Source organism: Stegostoma tigrinum, chromosome 17 (genome assembly GCF_030684315.1).
Source record: "Stegostoma tigrinum isolate sSteTig4 chromosome 17, sSteTig4.hap1, whole genome shotgun sequence".
Taxonomy (NCBI): domain Eukaryota; kingdom Metazoa; phylum Chordata; class Chondrichthyes; order Orectolobiformes; family Stegostomatidae; genus Stegostoma; species Stegostoma tigrinum.
The window spans coordinates 1,965,046-1,991,192 of record NC_081370.1 but is presented as its reverse complement, the minus strand read 5'-3'; the positions used below and the strand labels follow the sequence as shown (position 1 = coordinate 1,991,192).

General features: G+C 39.2%; 1 protein-coding gene across 5 annotated transcripts in view; it reads left to right on the top strand.

Annotated features, from left to right (window-relative positions):
• LOC125459423 (activating molecule in BECN1-regulated autophagy protein 1-like) overlaps positions 1–26,147 on the top strand; it is a 331,981-nt gene that overhangs the window by 175,857 nt on the left and 129,977 nt on the right. For all 5 annotated transcript variants that reach the window (XM_048545862.2, XM_048545859.2, XM_048545863.2 and 2 more), the window contains one exon: positions 16,421–16,531. In XM_048545862.2, the coding sequence (XP_048401819.1) occupies positions 16,421–16,531 (111 nt within the window). The remainder of the gene's footprint in view (positions 1–16,420; positions 16,532–26,147) is intronic.

The following is a 26,147-nucleotide window of genomic DNA, read 5'->3' as shown; positions in this document are numbered from 1 at the left end:
ATAGACCATAAGTTTTAGCTTTCTTTTTAAATTACTAAAAATATTAGCAAGAAGTTGCATTGTCCTTTTGACACAGTTGGTATTTTTCATTTATATAATAAATGTCAACATTATACTATATAAAAACTGTTTCAAATTCGCTCAATGCAAATATCAGAAAGAATGATTTAACCCTTTCTACCCCAAAAACAACCTTAGATTCCCAAACTTCAGTCAAGGGTCAACGCATTCTCCATTGCAAAGTTACTTACTCAGCTGGCATTGGCAGCAAGCACTTTCTTGTCAGCAAATTTGTTCAGTCACCAGATGTTATTTTCTTAGTTAATGTATCTTCCTGAGATACTTGAATAAACTGCTAACTCAGCTAAGTTATTGCTTGTTGGTTCATGTGGTGGTGAGGCTTCATCTGGAATAACAGGGTGACCAGAACTTGGCACAGTATAGGAAGAATGTTATCAAGCTGGAGATGATTCAGAGAAGATTTACCATGTTGTTTCCAGGAGTGGAAAGTTTAAGTTATAAAGAGAGGCTGGATATGCTGGGACTTTTTTCACTGGAGTGTCGGAGGTTGAGGGATGAGCTTTATCGAGGTTTTTAAAATCATGAGGGATGTAGATAAGGTGAATGGCAGGTGTCTTTTCCCTAAAGTGGTGGGTTTTGACACTAGTGAGCATGATTTTAAAGTGAGAGGAAAAATATTTAAAAATGACATGAAGGGCAATATTTTACATGGAGAATGGTTCGTGTATGTAATGAACTTCCAGAGGAAGTGGTGGATGTGGGTACAGTTACAACGTTTTAAAAGGCATTTTGATAAGTGCATGACTAAGAAATGTTTGGAGGGATTTGGGTCAAGAGCAGGCAGGTGGGAGTAGTGTGGGATTATGGTAGGCATGGACTGGTTGGACTGAAACGTCTGTTTCAGTGCTGTATGACTGAATGACTCTCTATGTCTCCCTTAAACTGTTGTCTTCAACAGCCTTGTGGCATGTTTTCCTGTCTGATATCTCAACAGCCTGTTCTTTTGGAATTTTCTACCCCTCTCCTTCGCTGACCATTTGGAGACTCTGTTGTTAGGGAACTCTTATCACTGAATAAATCTTCAGAATACCTGACTTCTCTTGGATTATTCTGACTTTGTGTTACTGGATTCTTGCTTGGGAACTGCAGTCTTTTATTCTCATGAACTGAACAGTTCACCTCAAGGGTTTAAAGACCATTTTTAAACAGATGTAAACAAAACAAACTTCCAGACTTAACAGTACCACTCTCTGAACAAACAAAAAATGAAAATTAAACAAAATAACTCGTCTTCCTCATTCTTAACCTGTTCAATATAGAAGTACAAATCAAGCTTGAAACCTGACTTCATTCCCCTGCTTAACAATACCAGTTTACAAATACTCTGAACATATTATGAGCCTTTATCGCAATATCCTGTTGCGGTCTATTTTGCCATGTATGGTACCTGTGATTTTGCTGTTCATTTCAATATCCAACTTGTTCATATTTTTAAATGCCCTAGCCCCTAGCAGAACACCACTGTCAGGAAGATGAGCACTTACTGTGACTCACTGATGCAAGAGTGACAATTCAAATAACCAGCCTTTTATGTGGTACTATATCAAACTCTTCCTTAAAATCCACATCAGCTGTATTGTCATCTTCAGACCTGAAAATTCACCTGAACCACAGGAAACCGAAAGAATTCAGTCAGGGCAAAAACAGGATGGGATTCAAAATTTTAAGCAATTGTAAATTTAAATTGCATTTCCCCCATTCTGTATTCTATGTGCAAACTTGACCTTTGGGCTTTCATTTTTGCTGACACACTTTCAAAGCATGGCAAGTTAGATTATGTCAACTAATACAAGGGATATGAATATTATTTCAATTTATATCATTTTAATTACATTATAGTGTAGCACAGCTAGGCTTATTTCAATTACTTGGGTCAGCGAGAAACCTCAACTGATTTCATTTTCTTTCCATTGTCACATCATCAGTGGATCTTTGAAAATTCCCTGTGTTTGCAGTAACAGTTTCTCATACAGTTAATCAAATCACTTTCTGAAAGAACGCATTCATTTCTTTGTCAGTGCAAGGACAATTTAACCTACTCATCAGAATCAATGTATTCCGTTACATCCCTCCTTAAACCAGGTAAGCCTGGCCCATATGATAAGTGAATTTTCTAATTGGAAGGTAATGGGGACATGGAGAAAGAAAAGTGGTGTGATTTCCTGGCTTATCTGACTTAAATAAAGCTTTACTAACCTAGTTGAATTGTCACCTTTTTTAGGCTCTTCCCACTGCTCCTTTGTATCGGCGAACCACGTGGAAATGTTGCCTGTAGTTGAGCCTTAAATGGTTCAAAGATTGACCTTTTTCTTTCATCCTTCTCTTGAAAGGGATGATACCACAGTGAAATTATTGGCAACGAGGTTTGGAGAGGTATTTCATTTGGAGGGGATCAATTGGAAGCTTTTTGTTGCACTGTGTGAATACACCTATTTTCCATAAATTGGCACTCGTGGACGGAACATGGATTTCTTTTGAACTCTGTGTTTTATATTCTTCAAGAAGACTATGTCTATGATAGTTGAATGACAGCTTCAACTTTTATTATAAAACCTGAGTTTGACAGAACCTTGGTGCAAGGTGAATGCACAGTTTAGCAGTATGCAGAAGTTATTATGTGTCTGCAGATGGTGGCTGTTCTTTTAACACTGTGAAGACTGTGTGTTTTCTCAATTTTAAACTGAATTTTGTTTGTAGGTAGCTCAATCCTTCTGTTTTTTCCTGTCAAAAAAAATCGGCATCCATGCAAGCAAACATATTCAGCCTTTGCAGATACCATTTGTTTTGTCACCACTATGCAGTGAACTCCAGAACTGTTTTCAGAATATGTGGCAGGATCAGGCAAATATCAGCGCAGTAGTTTGTTGGACTGCTCATTTGGACAAGGAGGAGGCGGACAGCACCTGTCATACATGGTGACTCAACTCACTGCAGAAGCAAATCAGTTAGTTTTAAAGCTCTTTCTGAGAGTTTTCTGGTTTTTCTTTCCTTCGTAGTAGAGGAAGAATAAATTGCTTCGTTATACTCAGTTCGTCATATTAAAGATTCTCTTAACAAGCAAGCCTAAAAAGTAAAACAACAGATTTCCGTGAGAAGAATATAAATGAAAGTAATACAAAATGACATTAACTTCAGAGGTAAGGGAGTAGTACGTGAATAGTAGCATCGTATCCTGAACTTCTCTGTGCCTGCACATGTAATTATTATGTTTTCCCCAATGTGCATGTTATTGCCTGGTTCAAACTACAATTCATCAGAGAGCATTAGTTATTCATTTAAACTTTATTACGAATAACATGCTTCCATTGGTTAAACGGAAAGTGACAGCTACTTCAGATGAGGGAGCTGTGCATTTGTTGCACCTTCTGTCTGCACACTGTCTCCACTACTTACAACAGAGAGAAAAATGAGTGACCGAAAAATATTTTTGACTGATAGGTCTTTCATAAACAGATAAAATAGACATTTTAGAGACAGCTGCTGTGTTTTTTGTAAGCTTATTACTCTCTTAAAATAGTGACTACACAGAAGTATTGGGGACCACACTTTAAAAAGGATGTGCAGGGTTGACAGAGAATGCAGAAAAGATTTACAAGAACGTCTATAGGGATAAGGGACTGATGTTGTTCCAACAAATTGGAAACGCTAGGTTTGTTCAGATGATTTTTGATTGAGATGTTCAAGCTGAAAACGTGTCAAGACTATGTAAGTCAAGAAATATTGTGCTTGTGGGAGATTTGAGAACCTAAGCACATCAGAATTGAAGCAATCGGCAATAGATCCAACAATTTGTGAAATACCTTAGTCATTAGAAGGTGCTATTTAAATGTTGGTCTTTCTTCAAGCATAATTTTAGAAATGGTCACTGCACATCTGGTTTTTACATTGGGTTAATTGAAGATTTCAGACTTGTGGTGTTCGCTCCGTTTACTTGAGCACATGATGCTGATCTGCGAATTACAGCTGTGTATACTCAGTTTATGCGTATGTAAATTTGTCTGTGTGCAAACCGGAGAATTAGGTGGTGTATAAGGAGGATACTCAGCATGTACTTGCTGTTTTTGTAGCACTATCCAGTTAACTGTTGCTCCCTATCATTTTCCAGTAAGACTGTTTGTTTTTATTTTCATGTATTTATCTAGTTTTTGTTTGAAAGGTATTAAATCTGCTTTCATCACCTTTTCATGCAAAGTGCTTTAGATCACAGCAAGTTGCTGAGTAAATAAATGTCTTTTCATCTCTCCTCTGATTACTTTAATTATGCAGGTCTGATTCCTGTGGTAACCAGTGCTCCTGTAACTGGAACAATGCCTCGCTATTTACCCTGTCAAAGCCATCATGCATTTGAACGCCTCAGTCAAATTTCCTACAAACTTTCTGTGCACTGAGGTAACCAGTTTGCCCAGTCTGCCCACAGAAACGGAATAACTGAGTAGGGGATGACAGACCCGACAAACCCATTGCCTTGTTTGAGAAATCACAATTAATTCCATCAACCCAGTCATTCAGGCCCAAGCAACACACAGTAAGCCACCTTCACAAAAACTGTTGGCAAATTTAGATACTTCATGCGTAAATAGAATCTTTCTTAAAACTCTTCAATATTTGACTGTGGGCCTACAGAAGAAGCTTTAGAACATTTGTCAATTTAATGTTTGCTGACCAAATACAAATTATGCACTGCACTGATGCCCTCCTGATTTATCTGGCTTAACCATTTGGACGTAAAACTATTGTTGTTGCTCTATATCAGCTCCCAGAAAGAGAGAGATGTTGAAATTCTCTTTTCCAGTGTATTCCAAATGTAGGTGCCCAGAATTCAATTTAATACACCAGCTGACAAGCAACCATTGTTTTATCAATACCTCTAGTAAAGAAAAAGCCATACCATTTTATTCAAACGCAATTAAAATCTGCTCGTGCACAATCAGGTTGCTTTGTTGATAAAATTTATAAGTGTGTCAGTGAGTGGCTTCAGAGGGAATTCCAGGAGGAATTTATTCTGCTGAAAATCCCAGCCCTTTTTTTTAAAATTTGCAGCTGTTAGCCGTACTTCACCAATAGCAGGCTTGCTTCTGTGCCAGAAAGGTGTGGGTTTGAGTTCAGTTTGGAAAGTTATGTCAATTTGAAAACTGGGATGTCATCCCAGTTTATCATGAACAAAGACACCATTTTTGGGGTGACATGTAAAATTATAAATCCACTTTGTGACGCCTAAGTTAAAGAAACTGTGATATTAATCGAAGAAGAGCAAAGGAATTCACCCAGGTGGTCCTGGCAAATAGGGCCATAAAGATGTACAGTGCAGAAATAGACCCTTTGGTCCAACTCGTCCATGCTGACCAGGTATTCTAAATTAATCTAGTCCCATTTGTCAGCATTTGGCCCATATCCCACTGAACGCTTTCTATTCATATATCCATCCAGATGCCTTTTAAATTCCGTAACTGTACCAGTGTCCGCCCCTTGCTCTGGAAGCCTATTCCATTCACACACCACCCTCTGTCTGAAAAAGTTACTCCTTAGGTCCCTTTTAAATCTTTCCCCTCTCACCTTAAACCTATGCCCTCTAGTTTTGGGCTCTGGGGAGAAGAGCTTGACTATTCAATCTATCCCTGCCCCTCATGATTTTATAAACCTCCATAAGGTCACCCCTCAGCCTCTGACATTCCAGGAAGAAAAGTCCCAGTCTGTTTAGCCTCTCCCTATAGCTCAAACCCACAGCCCTGGCAGCATCCTTGTAAATCTTTTCTGAATCCTTTCAAGTTTAACAGTATCTTTCGTATAGCAGGGAGACAGGAATTGAATACAGTCCTGTACAGTTGCACCATGACCTCCCATACTTGATGCACTGACCAATAAAGGCAAGCATACCAAACACCCCCTTCACAGTACTGTCTACCTGCAACTCCACTTTCAAGGAACTGTGAACCTGCACTTCAATATTTATCCTTCAAAATTTCTGGAAAAACACAGAATTTGATCATTGTGAAATTGATGCTCGCTGAATATTATTACACGTAAATTGGTTGATTCTTTTCTGACATCACAATTCTGGCTACATGGCAAAGGTGTAAAAAACTGTAGAGCACTTTGGGATGACCTAGTATCATGTACACTACCATATGAGTGCAGATTCACTCGTGAGCCCTTAAAGATATGAGTTGGCTAATATTAACTCCATTCCAAATGGTCAGGACCCCTCACTGCAAAACTTCCCCACACTTGTTACTGTATTTGTGATTTTAGTCAGGCTTTTTGGTATCACAAATTTAACCCAGGAGGAGCAATCTCACGCAGATTGCCACTCCAGCCCCTTTTTAATGAAAGTCTCAGCAGAGATTTTTCTCAGGGGTCCCTCAGAAAGGTGAAGTTGTGTTCCCCTTCTGACAGTTTTGTCAAAATGCATAACTGTTGGAGGAAGGAAAACCATATCGTCCTTCTCACGGCAGTCAGCTGCCTAATTCTGAAATTAAAGGTCAGGAGAGTCACTTTGACACCTGCTATCAAAGCGTTTGTGGTGATAGGGTTCTGGCGAGGTACAGTGCTAAATGAGTCGGGGAATACGGTGCCAGGCGATATCAAGCTACCAGAGGAGGGTTTAGGTTGCCAATGGTAGTTACCAGATGAATCGGGCTTAGAGTGCCAGCTGGGGAGTGGATAGTGTGGGCAATTAAGTGCCATGTAGGTATGATGCAAGGCAGAAGGTAATTAGAGTGCCAGATGAATCGGAGGTCGGTGCCATGTCTGTAGGGTGCACCTGGCTAAGAGTAGGGTGTGAGATGGGCCGTGTAGGGAACAATGTGGCAAGCTAAGTGATGCAGTCTTTACGATGTAGAGCCAGGTCAGGTCAGGTCTGATATTGGGGGGGTGGGGGTGGGGGAGGTGATCAAATCTGGCGGAATGTGGTGTTGGGGTTGGTGATGGAGGGAGTGAAAAAATTGGGTCGCGGTTTCAGGCGGTGTAAGTTTTTAGGCGGATGTAACTGAATGTGTGTGAAGTAAGTATGGGTCAGTTGAATAGTTACTCAGGAGTTAGACGGTGGTCCAAATTTTCTAATGGTCTGACAGCATAGATGGGAGGAGCTTGCAGAATCCTCATTGTGGCAAACTCCAAAGAAAAGACCTGGAGTTTGAGTTTTCCACCGGTCAGTTCCGTTATGCTAGGATCCCTCCAAAACTCTCCATTTACATGAGTCAAAGATTCTGATCTAATTAGATAACCCCACAGCAGACAAGCTCAACAACCCCCAACCCTCCCCTCTAGGACTTGATCTGATATCACTCTCTCATGCCTCGCCCCAACCCGATTTCTCATTCCTCTTCCCTATTTCTCTTGGCTGAGAACAGAGAATGTATTTGAGTCTAAGAAACTAAGAATGTGAAAAGGGATGAAGTACCATGTCTGAAGGAGGCAGTGCATTTTTTTTAAATGCATCCACACGAGGTCAGCAATTATTGCCCATCCCTAATTTAACAGTCAGTCACATTGCTGTGGGGTTGGAGACCGGTGTCGACCAAACAGGGAAAGAACAGCGGATTTCCTTCTCTCAAGGATGTTGGTGAATCACTTGGGTTTTTTTTTAAACAACCAATGACAGTGGTTACAGACACTTTTATTCCAGACTTCTATTGAAGTAAAATTTTACCATCTGCCATAGTGGGATTTGATTGCATGTCCCCAGAATATTGGGTTCCAAGGCACTGATCCAGTTACGTTATCACTTCACCACCTCTTCCTCATGTTGGTACTGTAAATGTTAAAAGAGTGATGTTTCCTAGGTTTTGAGGGTTCTTGGAAACAACAAGAGCCATCGCCAAACAAATAAAGGCAATTAATGTGCACATTCCAAATAATAAATCATAAATCACTTGGTGGAAAGATGACCGTTCCCTTCCCTAAAAGATATTCTTGAACTCGATGGGTTTTCCTGACATTCGATAATGGTTCTATCTTTGGATTCTTGATTTCAGATTTTAATGAAATTCAAATTCCATCATCTGCCATGTTAGGATTTGAACCTGGAACCCCAGATATTACCTAGGTATCTGAATTACCAGTCCAACAATAATATTTCTAGGCTCTCAGCACCCATGTACAATTTTATTCGTCAAATAATTTTACTGAGATACTTCATGATTGGACACACTGAAGGTAGTGAACCCATTCAATGTTAAATGGAAAGCTTTCAGCTGTGGAGTAATATGATTATCTTAACAATGTGAGAGTGTGAAGAGGCAAAGGAAATCTCAGATTAACTGAGTGGTTCCATGCCTGATTACAAAAGGAAATACTTGTGCATATAATTTGTTTGGGATCTTTAGGGAGCAATGCTTCATAATGTAATGCTTTGTGGAGAATATGAAGTTCTCCATTGTAGTTTATTTTGAAATTTTGGTAGTGCAAATAAGCAGTAATCTTTCAATAAAGCGAGAATTGATTTGTTAATTGTGCTTAATTGTCTGCAGGTGTTGAATCCACCACTGAGTCACTCGTGAAGCTTTTAATACAAACAGGGAGAGGGTTCTTGTGATGTAGTGTTAGTGTCATATCCATGGGCCAGGAGGCCAAGGTTCAAGTCCCATCTGCTCCAGAGGTGTGTAATAACATCTCTGTACAGGTTGAATAGCAAAATAGGTTTTTTTTTTGAAAAGGTACAAGCAGAAAGAAAGTTCAGGCAGCACGATGATAGTGTTTCCATGTCTGAGTTAGCAGGTCCAGGTTCAAGATGTACCTGCCCTGAAGGTGCATTAATATATCCAAATAAATTGTTTAAAAATACTTTTTGGTGAATAGGAACAGACTGAAATTGTGATGACTAGGTTAGATGTGAATATTGGCATTGAATCTATGATGATGAGTTGAGATGTACATACTTTCCTGTGTATCTCTGTAAATGAAAGCTTACCAAAGAGAATGTAACATTTGTTTCTGGTGTGTGCTTCTTCACATGACTTTCCATGTTAGAACATATGGTGCATCTTTAAAGAATAATAGAAGTTCATAATTTCCTAATGAACGTTTATCCCTTGACTAAGATGACTAAAAGAGATTATCTGATGATGTATCTTATGATTTCCTGTGGCCCTGCAATGTGCAAATTAGGCTCTGCATTTTATCGGCATTAAAACATCCACTGCACACCATTAGTTGTGAGGCCCTTTTGGATATCCTCAGGCTGTAAATGGCATAAATACATACTAATTGTTGGAGCTAGAAAAAAAAATTCCCCACATCCAACTACCATATTTATTTTGCTCAAATGATCAATTATGAATATAATTTTTAGCTATCTGATGGTACAGAGCTTAAGTATTGCTGAACAAACACATTTTGTCAAAGCTTTTCATCTTGCACTCATCAGACCAATTCACAAGAAATACCAATGTAGAGGAAATATAACATTTGCACCAAATGAGAGGAGAGACTGGTTGACAATTGGGCAATAGTTGCCAGACTAAAAACGAAAATTGATGGAGAAACTCAGCAGATCTGATCACATCCGTGGAGAAAAAGCAACATTATTGTTTTGTGTCCAGTGATCCTTCTTCAGAACTGATATACTACCTTTCCATAGCTACTATGTATTGAAGACAGGGAGAGTATGGAAGAAGTATGTGATAGATGGAACAGCAGTTGGGTGGATAAAGGGATGGATAATGGTGAGCCAGGGAGAAAGAAAAGCTGGTAATAATTAGTAAGTGAAAGTGGGTTGGCTGTGTTGAAAGCAGCCCATGTAATGACAGGGCCAGGGGTGTGTGAAGGACATATAGAGTCACAGCACCGTACAGCATGGAAATGACCCCTTTGGTCCAACCAGCCCATGCCGACAGAATCCCAAATTAAACTAGTTCCAACTGCCTGCACTTGACATGGATGGAAATGCTCAGATCCCAAAATTATTGAATTTCCATATTGAGTCCTGAAAGCTGAAGGGTCTCCAAACAGAAAAGGAGATGCTGGTCTTCCAGCTTGTGTTGAATAAGCCTGAGACAGAAATGTTCATCAGAGAATACGGTACTGTGTTGACTAGCAGGCAACGGGAAGCTCAAGGTTACTTTTTGAAATAGAACATAGGTGTCCTCTTAAAGCGGTCATCCAGTCTGCGTTTTGCAACTGGGGTCAAATGCAGACTCAGCAACCACTTTGCAGACCATGTTCTTAGCCCACCACCCTGCCCTGTTGTTACATTTGTCTCCCTAACTGCTGTCTAGTCTTTCGTACTTCTTCCCCCCAACCCTTTATCTTCAACATATATATCACATTTTCCTTGCTGCTTACAGTTGTGAAGAAGCGTCACTGGATCCAAAACATTTAACTCTGCAGTCTCCCCACATGCTGCCAGACAAGCTGAGTTTTCCAGCAATTTTGTTCTTGTTTCAGATTGCAAACATCCACAGTTCTCTTTTAAAAATCATTGCTAAATAATCCCTATTGTACAATGAATCACGCTGACCATCAATTTAGAAGTTTGAGTCAGAATCATACAACACAGAAAAGGCCCTTCAGCCCATATGCTGTCACCTGTCTACTTTAGTCCCACTTTCCAGCTCATGCTCAGGCTTGCAGTGTGACACACGTTTGTGTACAGGAAGCAACACGAAATCCTTTAGATATGACTTTGGTATGTTTGTGGAGAACAAAGTAATCTTCACTATATTTAATGCTAGTTGGTTTCATATTAAGAGTATGGTTTTTGTGATGGCACTGTCTTAGCCTTGATTCTACTGTGATTGATTTGTCAGTACTAAGACACAAAAGTTTTTCATCTTACGTGGACCACAAGGTAGTGATTTACCAACTATCCATTCAGTCGTCATCCACGTATTCACTAACATCATCCATTCATTCATTCATTAGCACCTGTCCATTCACCCTTTTGCTGACAGTCATCCGTTCACCCATTCACTATTGATTGTCTGTTCACTAATAGTCAGACTGGACTTTTGAACTGTTCATATGGCAGCTAGTGCTGTAAACAGGGATGTGTCATGCCCCCACCCCCAAGACTCTGTAGAACTATGATTGAGTGCCCTGAAAAATATTGCATTCCAGATGCCTGGAGGAGCCAGGTTGGTAAGGCCCTGCGAGGACAGAGGAACAGCATGGTGCTAATACAATGATTGCCAATCCTTAGAAGATCTGAGTCATTCACTCTGATTTATTCTCTCCAGATGCTACTCGACCTTCTGAGCATTTTCTGTCCCCATTTTCGATTTCCAACATCTACAATGTTTATTGGTTCTATATTTATCCAAAATTAGTTGCCTTTAGGAATTTCTGCTATTTCCACTGAGTTGAGCGTAAAGATTTTCACTGGGTTGATTGCTTGTTATTTTCTCCATCGATTCTGCAGCATGCTGCAGCAGGAATTGTGGATAATTAATGCCTTTAATAAAGCAAAGAGTCCCAAGACATTTTACCAAGCAAGCGTGAGAAGAGGATTTGAATAGATGAGTACTTAGCCTGGGCAGAACATGTAATTAGATTAAGGCTGCAGTTTCTACAGAAACCAAAATATGTAATTTAGTATTGCCAGTTTAATTCAGAAGCCGATCTGGTTCATGTACAACACAACAGAAGATAAGTAGCCAAGTGAAAATATGAGTGCCTACTTGGCAGCAAATTTGTGCTCCTGGTTTCTCTTGGGGCTCCATATCAACATTTTCTGCTGAAGATGTTGGACCTCTAATGTCTTACTACCACACCGTCTTGAGTCAAGTTGTCCATGCCCCAGGCCGGACCATTTCTCCTCTCCACACTACGTTTCAGTGTCAGGGCTTAGGATTTTTGTATGCCAACAGGAGGTCCTTTTACCCTGGACAGAGCCCACAGGCCTGCTATGTGCACTTGATGCTGTTGAGTAAAGAATGCAATATGGACCTATGTACCAGCAATTGGCCTTGGGGTGCAGAAGGATTGTGGATGGGAGTGAGCTAAATGAAAGAAGTTAAATAGATAGCAATTGAAGGGAAGAAATAAAAGCAAGAAGCAGGAGAGGAAAGAGCACAGACGCTGAGGGTGGCAGGAAACTACTAGTATGAACACAAGTGGAGGAGTGAGCCAAATTGAAATGATGGGACGGGTAGAAGAAAGGAAGCCAGTGCAATCAGATAATTCTGCAAGCAAGGAAGCGGGTTTAGAAACAAAATTGGGCATTTCTGGAGAAATTCAGCAGGCCTGGCAGAACTGAGGATTGACTGGACTCGAAACATTAACTCTGCTTTCTTTCCACTTATGCTGCCAGACCTTTTCTGTTTTTGTTTAAGATCTCCAGCATCTGCAGTTTCATTGCATTATGAGCTTAGAGTTTGACGCTGTACTGTGCCTCTGAATTACTTCTGGAAGTTGATAGACGGTCTTTACATTTGTTTACTAGAATAATAATGATTAGGTGTGGGAGAGGAACTGTTCTAATGTATCAATAAGTAATTGTATCAGCTTTCTCTATTGAAATGAAATGGCATTTATAATTAACTTTTATTTAGGGTTAAAATACAAAATGCTTAAAATTAACCAGAATGCATAACTTTATATGCACTGGATTTCTTAACAAAGATCTGACTTCAATATTTCCTTTTCAGGCATATCTGGTTTTATTCACCAATACCAGTGAAGAAACATTATGTGCATGTACTGGTTAAATTGCAAAGCCTACGTACCTGTATATTTTCACATGTATGGTCATTCTAATGGTACATTTTGGGGGCTGGCATAACTGTTATACTTGTACACTTAGGTGCAGCACAGTAATGAGGCTGACTGTCATATATCTGAAAGTGAGTTTTAAGCCATTAGTTGATTACTCTACTGAGGGGAACACATAGGTTTAAAAACTAGGCACTTGTTTGGAATGAAGAGCTTTTGAAGTGACTATTGCAAATAGAAGGAGAAACTATTACAAGAAATGCCTTGACTGAAAAAGACTTAGATATTATAGCACCTCTCATGGCCAACTGATGTTCATGGTAATCTGTTCACTTGAGGTTAATTGAAGGATAAACATTGACCAGGGCACTGGTAATGTTCCATTCTATGTTTTCTACGCCCCCCCACCCATATTCAAAATCATGCAGTGGGACCTTTCACATCTGCCTGAGAAGGTAGATTGGATGTTGTTTAAACTTGTCTTTCAAAGACAGCATTTCCGACAGTGCAGTGCTTTGATTTTGATTTAATTTGATTTATTAGTGGCATGTGTACTGAGGTACAATGAAAAGTGTTGTCTGGCATGCTTTACAGGCAGATTGTACTCTTCAATTGTATCAGGGTAACAGAACAGAGTGCAGGATAGTGTTACAACTTCTGAAAAGGTGCAGAGAGAGATCAACATTAACATTAATAGGGTCTGTTCGAAAGTCTGTTAACAGCGGGGCACAAGCTGTTCTTGAATCTGTTTGTACGTCTGTCAAAACTTGTATATTTTCTGCTTGATGAGAGAGGGCGGAAGAGAGTATAACCAGGGTGGGAGAAGCCTTTGATTATCTTTGGCTGTTTTCCCAAAGCAGCAGGAAGTATAGATGAGGTCAATGGATGGGAGGCTGGTTTGAATGATTCACTGGGTTGTGTTCACAACTCCCTGTGTTCCTTTTGGTTTTGGGAAGAACAGTTGCCATTATCAGCATCCAGGTAGGATTCCCTCAATGCTGGAGTGTCAGCACTGATATTTGCACTTGAGACTTGATGTGGGGATTGAACCTGCAGCTTTCTGATTTTGATGAGATATTGCAACAGCTAATGTATGGTTGACACCAGATTGGACTGTATTAAGTTGACCTCCATCAACATTTGGTGTTCCAGTTTTTGCCCACTGTAAGGATTCAAGGTTTAACGTTTTGACCTTGTTCACGAATCAGTACCAGAGTACATAACAGGGTGTCATTGTTTCTTTCTTTTCTCTCTTTTCATATAAAAGTATTTGGTGTATTTAAGGGTGGCAACCTGATGCAGCTTTGTCAATATAGGTGAGAATGATTTATCACCAAAAAATCAATCCTTAGCAATGATGTCTCTAGTGGTTTAACTTTAGTGGTTAGATAACTTTTTGAAAAAATATATACTTATGGGAACAGTTAATTTGTGTACTTTAGTTAGTTATTTAGAAACAAATGGATTAGTACAATCTGAAATGCCTTCCTGGACCAGTGTATTGTCAGCTTGTGTGTGACAACTTCAGTTTGTTAGAGAGGGCCTGATTGAAAACAACTTAAAAGTCATAGATATCTGACGGTCTGTGGAACTTGATGTGCAGTATCAACTTAAATTTTCTGACCTTTTATGCCAGTTCAACTATTTGCACTAAATTGTCCTAAACTCTGGCCTCAAAACTATCAAAAATTCTACCTACAAGTTGTTAAATACCACTGCCTGTAAGATGTATGAAGTTTTTGTGCAGTATTTATGTTTTTTGCTGTGACGTTGAGTCTCTACAAATGTTTCTGCTTGAGCTCCCATTTGTATACATTTATTCAATAAAATTGTTTCTAAATGTACTGCTGGTTTTCAGTTGCTGATCTTGTAAATGATGCTAATGATTTTAAAAGTACATTAATGACAACAATAGATGCTGCAAATATCTTGCATTTATGCTTTGCATAGCAGAATGTTGAATTCACTATAATTTATCATTGAAGGAAATTTTAATATCCTATTTAATGAAGAAGATTGAAACTTTAATTTATCTAGAATTTGGCTCTGATTCATTACTTAATAAATTGTAATAGAAAATTGTAAGATTGTTGAGTCTCTGCCCATCCTCAGTCATGGCATATACAATTATTTTAGAAACCAGTCAAGCATTTGTGTTTATCGAATATCTTACATGAGCTCAGGACTTTCCAAAGTGTTTCACAGCTAATGGACACTTTTTAAAAGCATAATTATTTTGGAAATTTATGTACAGCAAGATGGCAGAAAGTGTAATGAGGTAAATTGTCAGGTTTTTTTGTCTGTCTGTTGTTAGTTGATGAATTTTTGTTGGTCAGCTGGGAATTTTTTCTTTGAAAAGTCCCATGCATTTTTTTTCTCTGTCTGAGATGCAGGCGATTTAATGCCTCATTCAAAACAGAGCACTTCAAACAGTTCAGCACACCCACAGTAGTGCACTGAAACATCAATTACGTCTATGTGCTTGAGTATCTGAAGTGGGGTGGGAATCTGCAAGCTTTTACCTCTCAGTTTGGTGTTTGTACTTTTGCCTAAGGCTGATAACAAATTTTGTATTCAACTCCCCGAGGGTGGAGTCCAACCTGGGACCCTGGAGCTGTGAGGCAACAACAGTGCTAACCGCTGAACCACCGTGCCACGCTGGCATGGAAAAGGGAGAAATTGGGGTCGCACCTGCTTTTCAAGCTGGTATCTTGACATTTTTGCACTTCTTGAATTTAAGGGGTTTCCAGAAACCAACAACAATATCTTGCATTTACATATGCCCTTTAATGTAGTAAAACACCTGAATGCACTCAATAAAAATGTTAATGAACAAAATTTGACTCTGAGCCATGCCGTTGTATTAAGGCACAAACAAGTTCATCAAAGAGTTGGATTTTAAGGAGTGAATTAAGGGAAGTTTGAAAGTTTTGGGGAGGAAATTTCAGAAATTGTGGCCTAGGCCAATGCAGCCAGCAGCCAACGGTTAGGCATGGAAATTGTGGGCACACAATGTATGAGAGAAATAGATCGGGAAAAACTGTTACCAGTAGGACATGTAGGACTAGGAGCGTTAATCAGAAATCGAGAAGTGAAATTATGAAGAGGTTTTCATGCAAAAGGTAGCAAAGATTTAATACTTGCTGGGTCAGTTGCTAACTTTAAAATGTTTAAGGTATTAAAAGATGAGCCAAAGCAAGTGCATGAAATTTTTGCAAATGATCCACTGATCCCGTTGACCATCAGAAGAAGCTAATTAATCTACTTCTGTGACTATGTGCAGATAAAAGATCAAATTGAAAGGTGTGAATATATCTCGCAACTTAAGCTGTTCTGGCGGTAATATTTTCTGTACCTGTACAAATGAACGAACTGTCCCACTTTGGCTGCAGGGAGCAATAAAAATGCTTGTTGTCGAAAGAAGGTCAGCTACAATTGTGCTAACTTTGATTACTGATATCCAATCCTCAGTTTGATCTGTTTCTGCTAACTTCAAACATTTTTAGAGCGATGAATTTTGAGGGACATTTCAATCTTCCAGTATCCTATTCATGACTCTGTATACACTGTGTTCACAACTTGATGATAAGGTGATGGTGAATTCTTAAGTAAGCAGCAGGTTGGCAGAAGTTTGCCAAGTGATAACGGCTAAAAGATGTCCTTTACTAAGTGTCTCAATTTTTAATTGCAGGTGCTGTGATAGGTGACGGACAGTCTGCAGTGGCCAGTAATATTGCCAATATCACTTATCGCCTCCAATGGTGGGATTTCACCAAATTTGATCTTCCAGAGATCAGCAATGGTAAGTGATATGTAAAGACTGGCAGAATCCAAGAGAACAATGGGTGATTACCTTGACTGCCGTAGAGTCACGTAAGAAGCTGTATGAATCAAAATATGATGTCAAAAGAGGTCAAACAATTGAATAGATCTTGGTGAAGCGCACCTTGTTTCAGCTGGTGGGACTACTTATGGATGGGGTTGATGAATCTGGTGTTTGGGGCAACGTTCAGTTATCCTTGACAATCATTGAACTCTTGCCAAATGAATTTCCATTATATCTTTGGTCCTTTTGGAATTCTGTTCTCAATGCCCAGATAAAGCCAGAGAACTCCTCCTTATGACGAATTTTGGACGGTTTCTCAAAGCTCCTAGTTCAGTATTAATCAATACAGCAATAACCTGCAGAGGAAATTGTTTTCACTGTGATCAATTTCCTTATCTAGAATTATAATCCTCAGAATCTGACTAGTAACATGGTTGTTGAGAGTATCCGCTTGGAGTATTTTTCCTTGCAATCTCTATGGTACATCTCCACTGTGATCATTCAGTAATAATTCAATTTAAAGAAGGCTTGTCAGCAAAATAAACATGATTAATGCTGTAATTTATAATCCATTATATTGCCTTTGAACCGAGCCCATTTAATTTACAGGGAGTGAAACTTTAGATATCTTAAGCCAGTATGGAAGTTAATTCTCAGAAAGAAATGCACATTGTCCTACTAAACTGTGTCATAGAACATTTCCTGATGGATCATAGGATCTTACAACACAGAATAGGGCCTTCAGCCCATCATGCCTGTACTGCCAAAAATACACTAAATCTATAGTAATTCAATCTTTCACAATTTTACTAGTTAATTAATATGCCCTTGTAATTTCTTTAATCCTTAGAATTATGTATGCTGACTCCTACTTTATATGACCATTTAGTTTGGACACCACTCCATCCATCACTGTATCTCAACCTTTTTATGAGAATGTCTTCCCATTTTTGTTATGAACCTCTTATATGAAGTATGCAGGACTTTGGTTAGGCTGGACTTCTGTGTGCAGTTCTGGTCGCCATACTACAGTGAGGATGTGATTGGACTGGAGAGAGTGCAGAGAAGATTCATGAGGATGTTGCTTGTGATGGAACATCTTGGCTACAAGGACAGGCTGGTTAAGCTCAAGTTGTTGAAGATGCAGAAGCAGAAGTTGGGCCGTTCAGCCCATCGAGTCTAAGTTTTCTTGGAGGCAGAGAAGGTTGGGCGGTGACTTAGGTGAGGTGTATAGGATTGTGGGAGGCATGGACAGGGTGGATAAAAGATCAGCTGTTTCCCTCAATTGAAGGGTCACGAACAAGAGGGCACATTTTTAAGATGAAAGGCAAGAGATTTAGAGGGACTTGAGGAACATTTCTCATTGGGGGATGGTAAAGGCCTGGAATGCACTGCCTTGTTGGAGTTGAGGGTGACAATGGCCAGCAGAGGCAGGTAACCTCACAACCTTTTAAGTAGTATCTGGATAAGTATCATAACATTCAAGGCCAGGGCCTGATCAATTCAGTGTTCACATTCTTGGAAATTTGGAAGTGGCTGGGACGTTATAATTGTATCAGTGATAATGGGAACTGCAGATGCTGAAGAATCCAAGATATCAAAGTGTGAAGCTGGATGAACACAGCAGGCCAAGCAGCATCTCAGGAGCACAAAAGTTGATGTTTTGGGCCTAAACCCTTCATCAGAGAGCTCTCTGATGAAGGGTCTAGTCCCGAAACGTCAGCTTTTGTGCTCCTGAGATGCTGCTTGGCCTGCTGTGTTCATCCAGCTTCACACTTTGTTTTAATTGTATCTTGGTTTATCACAAAGATTTAATACCTTTGAACTGACAAGACAGGATTACAACCCAGTACAGTGTCACTGATTTGTATTTTTGTTTGCAGAGAAATAAGCAGAATTGCATTAATTATGCTGCTGTTGGCTAAACCACTGCTATTTTCTGCTCCCAATCTAATTAAATTCTATTTGAATGTTAAGTAACTTTCATCCCTCACAATTCTGTCAACACTCTGATGTTAATCATTGATTTACTCAAAGGGTTTTTTATTAAAAATTTCAGCCAGTTTTCTATTCTATTTTATAAGCCCATAATTAATTTTACATGAAATCATTATCTTGTGCAACGGTATTGAAATAGATTTTTTGGAGTATATTTGAGAAATACTTGGTAAATTAAGGCACTTGTAGAACCTTGAAAGAGTTCAGGTTTGTACGAAAATGGGTCATTGTGTTCGTAATGGACAAGTAATCTCTCCCTCATGTTTTCTTCTGTGACAAAACCAGTCATTCCTGTTAAATGCTATTTGTGCTACCAGAACATGCCCAAAATGCATTATAACCAAGGTATTTCTATGATGAGAATGTTTAAGTAAACATCATAAAAGAACTCTGCTTACCTGGTCTAACCCGAGCTCACTGAAAAATCCTTTTCTCTTTCTGACATATGAAAGGAAATTAATGCTGTCATTTTAAGACATAAAATTGGTTGAAATTCTTTCGCATTAAAAAGTTTTAAATACTTTTCATTGTGGGATTGAGGTGTGTAACATTATAGGATCACGAAAGCAGGTTTTGTTGCTTGCTTCCATTATAATTCCTTTCTTGTATAAGGGTAACTTGCACCAACCATGTAACTAAACCTGTATAAGTCTTTTTTTTAATTGAAGAGTTCATGTCCTAGTTTTTTTTTCTTTGTCTGTTCATAGTAACCCCCATTATCTGTGGCATTTCTGTTTGAGGAATTTCTGATATATACCCGCTCCATGCCCATTCCAGAATTTGGAATACCTTGTTCCATATTTGTTACACCTCCCCCTCAAACATGAATTTATTCCAACACCAAGCAGCTGAGTCTGTTGCCATGTGCTGGTCAACTGAAGACAGCGATGCTATGTCAGTCGGCATATTTATCTATTCTAACTTCATATTTTCCCTTGTTGTCTCTAACCCTTATTTCCCTCTTCCTGAAAGTCTTGATTGCCTCAATGATTTCACAGGTACCAGTATCTCCTGTGTCTTACCTTATGGTTACACGATGTAAGGTGCTCGTTTGGCTTGTCATGTCAGTGATGATCTCTACAAGAGCCACTCAGCTGCCCTAGAAAAATTGAACTCTGTAGCAAATGGAAATAAAGTCCTTCACCAGTTGTGGTCAGGCCAAGCACAAAGGAAGATGGTTACGATCTCTGCAGGCTGGTCATCTCAGCTCTAGAATATTATTGCAGGAGTTCCTCATGGTAGTGCCCTGACCCTAAACAACTTCAGCTGTTTCATCAGTGACTGTCCCTGCAATGCAACGTCAGAATTGGGGATGTTTACAAATGATTGCACTATGCTCAGTATTGCTCACGTTCTCAGTTACTGAAACAGAATTTGTTCAAATGCATCCCGAGACTGGGACAGCATTCAGTCTTGGATTGTTAAACAATATTAACACCACAAGGTACAAAAAAATGATTATCTCCAACGAGACAGAATTCTAACATTCTCCCTTGATATGTTCAGTAGGATGATCACCATCAAATTCCTTGCTGTCATCATGTTGAACCTTGTCCTTGAACTAGACAACCATATAAATACTTTGGCTGCAAGAGTTGGTCAAAGGCTGGGTGTTCTGTTATTAGTAACTCCTGAATTCCTAAAGTTGGTCTATCACTTGCAAAGAACAATTCAAGATTTTGATGGGATACTCTCCACTTGCTATGTACAGCTCCAGTAACAAGGGTGATGCCATCCAGACAAAGATCCCACCTGACTGGCATCCCATTGACCACCTTAAGCACTCACACCCTCCACCATTGATTCACACAGGTTTGTATCTGCAACATCTACCACTCAGAAGAAGAACAACAGATGCCTGGGAATACCTATAGGATTCCCTATAACCTGCTCATCATCTACACATGAAAATATATCATCGCACGTTTGGAACTAGATCATTCCAGACACTGGGTCAAAATCTTGATGAGAGAGAATTTGAGTATTGGAGAAGGGATGTCTTGCTGCAGTTATACAGGGCCTTGGTGTGGCCACACCTTGAATATTCTGTGCAGTTTTGGTCTCTTAGTCTGAGGAAGAACATTCTTGCTATTGAGGGAGCACAGCGAAGTTCACCTAACTGATTTCCAGAATGGCAGGACTGACACATGAAGGAGGACTGTATTGACTGGGCTTGGGCTCACGGCAATTTAGAGGAATTGAAGGGAGATCTCATCGAAACATATAAAATCCCGATGGAACTGGACAGGCTAGATGCGGGAAGAATGTTCCCGGTTTTGGGGAAGTCCAGAACTAGGGGTCATAGTCTAAAAATAAGGGGTAAACCATTAAGGACTGAGATGAGAAAGTACTTCTTCACTTGGAGTTGTGAACCTGTGGGGTTCTGTACCACCGAAAGGAATTGGGGCTGGTTCATGAGCTACATTCCAGAGGGAACTGGAGGAGGCCCTTGCGGCTGAAGGGATCAAGAGGCATGGAGAGAAAGCTGGAGTGGGACACAGATTGCATGATCAGCCATGATCATATTGAATGGTGGTTCAGGATGGAAGGGCCGAATGGTCTACTCCTGCGCCTGTTTTCTATCTTTCAGTAAGACTATGGATGTATTCACACCTGATGAATAGCAGATGTTGAAGCAGGTATGCACCACCTTCACAAGCAATTAAGGATTGGCAAAAACATTTGCTTTTCCAATGCAATAAAATGTGAGGCTGGATGAACACAGCAGGCCCAGCAGCATTTCAGGAGCACAAAAGCTGACGTTTCGGGCCTGGACCCTTCATCTGATGAAGGGTCCAGGCCCGAAACGTCAGCTTTTGTGCTCCTGAGATGCTGCTGGGCCTGCTGTGTTCATCCAGCCTCACATTTTATTGTCTTGGATTCTCCAGCATCTGCAGTTCCCATTATCACTGATATACTTTTCCAATGCGCTCACATCCCATGAGGAAATGACAGAAAACATTTGGGAGACCGTCTTGACTCAGAACCAGATAAAGTTGCCTTTTGAACCAGATATGGTATTTAATAGGCTGATAAGTGATCTGACTGTATTCTCACTCACAAACCCACCTGCATCTGATAACCTTTCACCCCATTGCTTACCAAGCATTTATCCAGTCTATCTTGTTTTCATCACCTGTTCAGAGAGAAAATGTTTGGCTCATCTGTTTTAAATAAGCAGCTCCTAATTTTTAAAAGGTGACTCAGAGTCCAGCATCTCCCATTCTTCCATAAGATGAAACACTCTCTCCACATCCAACCTGTCTAGAAGCCATGAGATCTTTGAATGTTTCATGGGAGTTGAAACAAAGCAAAAGAACTACATCAAGCTAAAGAAACAGCATATTAATAAGAATGACAAAAAACCTAGCCAAAACAACAAGGAGGCAATAGTTGGAAAAACAGAGGGACTTAAAAAAGGAGTTCCCAATCTTAGGATTTAGACCAATGAAAGCATGGCCCATAATGATGGCACAAATGCTGGGATAGATGTACAAGACCAGAGCTGGAGGAATACAGAGTTTTAAGGAGTTACTGGGCTGGCAGAGGCTGAGACAAAGATCATTGAGTGAGTTGAATCCAAGGATGAGAGAATTAAAATTTGAAAATCAATGCAGACCACCAAGTGTGAGAATAGTTATTGAGTTTACATTGTGCAGGTTAGGATACAAACAGCAGAAATTTACAAGTTTAAGCTTATTAAGAGTTGGAATTGAACAGTTAGCGAGATGCACATTGGAGCTGATTAAAACGATGATATGAATGGAGGCTTCCGCAGAAGATGACAAAGGAAATAGGTAGTGTTATGAACCTTTTACTGCCTTTGTGATGATGAGAATATAGGTGGAAACTTGGAAGTGGTGTACTCAGGTTGCATATGGTCTAATTCAGCCTGAATCAGTGTAACGGACAGCATTAGAGTTAGTGTGTGGCAAGGATGGCTTTAATCTTGCCGGTTCTTCTCTGAAATGGGAGTTCACTCATCCAGAACTGGAACATTAACTTTGCAATCTGATAACACTGGCATTGGAGATTTGAAAGAGGTGTTGATTTAAAGTTTGTGTAGTGTGCATGCATGTGGAACCAGACATCCATATTCCATATTCAGTTCCTGTTTCCAAATCTTGTTAATTGTTTTTATTTGAAATTATGGGATTATTCATCGTTTTTCCCATGTCCAGTATCAGAAATGCTATTACAAGGTGTATAGTAGATTTATGTCCAAGCTCCTGGTTTGGAACTATCTTTCTCCCTTTATTGAAAACAGCCTGACTGAGAATAGATGCATGACTAGCATCCTCCTTGTCTAATAGTTCAGGCTGTCAGAAATACTATTATTGCCACAAACAACACATTGTCATGGCACTTTTGCTTATACAATATTAACACTCTTAACATGTTGCAACAGAACCAGTTGCATTTTGAGACTACTAATAATTTGCTGTGTTGCCTGTGAGATCAAATGTTGAATTTTACAGCCGTTCAACCTTAATTCTTTTGATTTTATTTATTAAAAATAAAATAACCTGGTGCCCTGAAGAAATCTTTACCTATAGGCATTTTGGCAAAGCTGAGTACTGTAAGTTTTTTGTATCAGTAGTCCAATACTCTGCAGTCACTGAAATAGTTGTAAGGCATGAAATTGCTGGAATGATTCATCTTATGAATTCTGGTTTAAATTTATTTCAGTAATTCAATTAAGTTTAATCTTTTTACACCCATTGTGCCATAGTGTAGGCTGCAGTACATGAGGAAGATGGACATTTGTAATCTGTTTCAAACAACTGTTTGAATGTTTTCCATTGCCACAGGAAAATTGCTATTCTGTTTTACTCCTAACATTAGGAGTAATTTTAAATCCTTGAGAAGTGTTTGCCTGTTAAATTGCAGAATAAAATTTTACTTGCTCCAGATTTTTTGATTTGTGTCCAATATAGTTTGAATAACTGCCCATGATTGCATGCATACTGGAAACCAGTGCCACACTGAAGAGAAAGTCAGTATTACTGGGTTCTTCTACTTTTGTTACAAACTGAAATGCTTCCAATAGGGTTTATTGTGGTTTAGAAAAAAAGCACATTGCTGTGCTGATTGGATTGAGAAATCCCCCTATAATGAGACTGAAGTTTCTAGGACCCCTTAAGTGATAGCTGTCTGTGGATTATTTAAATTGCAGAGCCCCTGTTTTTCTCTGGTAATCGATCCTCAAGAAGGGCGGATGTATAGTATGGACATTGTCTCTCACAGTCAAGGTTGTACTCCACTTTAAATAAGCAAACTCATCATTTTTCCTTCTGCTGTAAGCTTTGTTGTGAATACAGTACTTCTCCTGTTTATTGCTGATTTCTGAACACATTTCTCCTCTCAAAACTACTATTGCAAAATAAACTCAAACTGATACATTTGCAATGAATATACTGTTTTTAAAAGAGTAAAACAATTACTCTCTGATGAAGGGTCTAGGCCCGAAACGTCAGCTTTTGTGCTCCTGAGATGCTGCTGGGCCTGCTGTGTTCATCCAGCCTCACATTTTATTAACTTGGATTCACCAGCATTTGCAGTTCCCATTATCACTGAAACAATTACCATATATCAGTTAGTTTACATGTCTTTAAGTTCTCATTTCTAGAGCAGCCGGAAAGTTATGAAATTCATCCAGTCTTTTTAGAAATTTAAAATTGAATGAGATATGGAAAACATATAGCACTATATGTTATATTTCTGATGCTTGTTTCTTGAAGCTGTAATGTCTCAGTTAAATTAAAGCAAGTACGTGTGTACACCATCACATTTGGCAATGCTGGTTGAATATATTTCTGGCCAGGTAGAAATCTAGAATGGAAATCTTAAACAGTGATATGGTAGCATAATTGGTGTTAATTTTTCACTAGTAAGTGTACTTTCCATGAACTGAATGTTAGATGTATAACTTGTAACGGTGTAAGATTAATACAAAGAATCAATCTGGCCTTTTTGGGGTGGGAGTTACTTCTAAACATCAGTCCTTCCTTATTACTGTGGAATTAGATTTTTGGGATTGTTAATTATCCTAGGCATCACAATATTATGACATTGAACGGAAAGTTTTGTTGCATTTTTCCCATTCTCAAAGCCAGCAAAGTACTTTTGAAATAAAATCTTTGGGATAATGTAGGAAAATGAGACAATTTACACAAATAGCAATGAGACCAGTGACTAAATTTTTATGTAACCTCGATCCCTTCCGACCTTCAGTGGCAATGTTCTCACCCTTATTAGTCTGTTTGTGGTTAAATAAAATACCTTAAAAACTAATGGACAGATTCCAATGAGCCTTAATGCACAGATAGTATAAGGCCCAAGGACAAACTCTTTTTGGTGATGATCTAGACCGTAGCATTTTTTAAAGATTTGTGTTAAAGTTGGAAAATGGGGAAAATAGACATTTTCAAGAATGGTTACAATTTGCTTTATTAAGAATGTTGCCGTTTGCCTCAGTTGCTCCGTTAAAATTTGTCTTGACTGTCAATTTGTGAGCAGAGTTTTCAGAGCCAATTGTTGAATGTGGGCTGGTCAGAAGCCATCTCAATGAAATGAAAACTCTTAAGTAATATATTTCTTTCTGCAGTTTGTAATCCCAGGTCATTGGTCAGGTAAGAAAAATAACCTTGAGGAAGAGCTGCGCGATTATAATAACATTCAGTAAACAAGGCGTAGCAAAAGTCTGCTGTCTTTTGAGTTCCATGTTGATTTGCTTATCTGTAAAACTGATTCAATATGGCTAGAAGAGACCCTTCCACATTTCACTGTTTTTTGGAAGATGTGTGTATAATTCAGGAAATCATGTAATTCCTTTTAGCTGTGTCAGGGCAGTTTTGAATGAGAAACCATTAATCAAACATTTTTCTGTATTACTGTGATTTTCAGAATTAGTTTTGAGATTCCAAAGTTGTTTCCAAGTACAAATGTTTACAACGATCAGATTGGAGTTAAGAAGGCCTTGTCAGAACGTTGTACAATTTGGACAGTAGTCAACCAGTGCTGTTTCATGAAATCCCGACGGTGCACATCTTTGGACTATGGGAGGAAACTGGAGCACCCACACACGCACATTGAGAATGTGCCAACTCTGCACAGACAGTCTCTCAAAATGCTATTATACCTGGGTAGCTGGCGTGGTGAGGCAGCAGTGCTAACCACTGAGTCACTGTGTCACCCGTCACAAGCTTCTTGTGATAGTCAAGGAATAAACCAGGGACTTATTTTGGAGTAATTTTCTTCATATCATGTCACTTAGCTTTACTGCTTTGAAAGGATAATGAAATTCAGATGGTAACTATTTGGATCCATTTGTGCCAATTGTTGTGCTTTTGCCTTTAAAGAAAATATAAATCCAAATTGCATTGACCAAACACAAAGTTAATGATTAAGGTGTTCCCTGATGATTCACAAATTTGAAAGCATTGCATATCAGGGTACTAACATGTCAACCAGCTGATCTACGGTCTGTTTTTGAGTGAGTGTCACAGCTGTTTTCCACACACTTGGTTGAGTTAACCATTTTCATCCTTGCCAATTGTTCTGTTGTCAATACTTGATTACACACAAGAAAGAT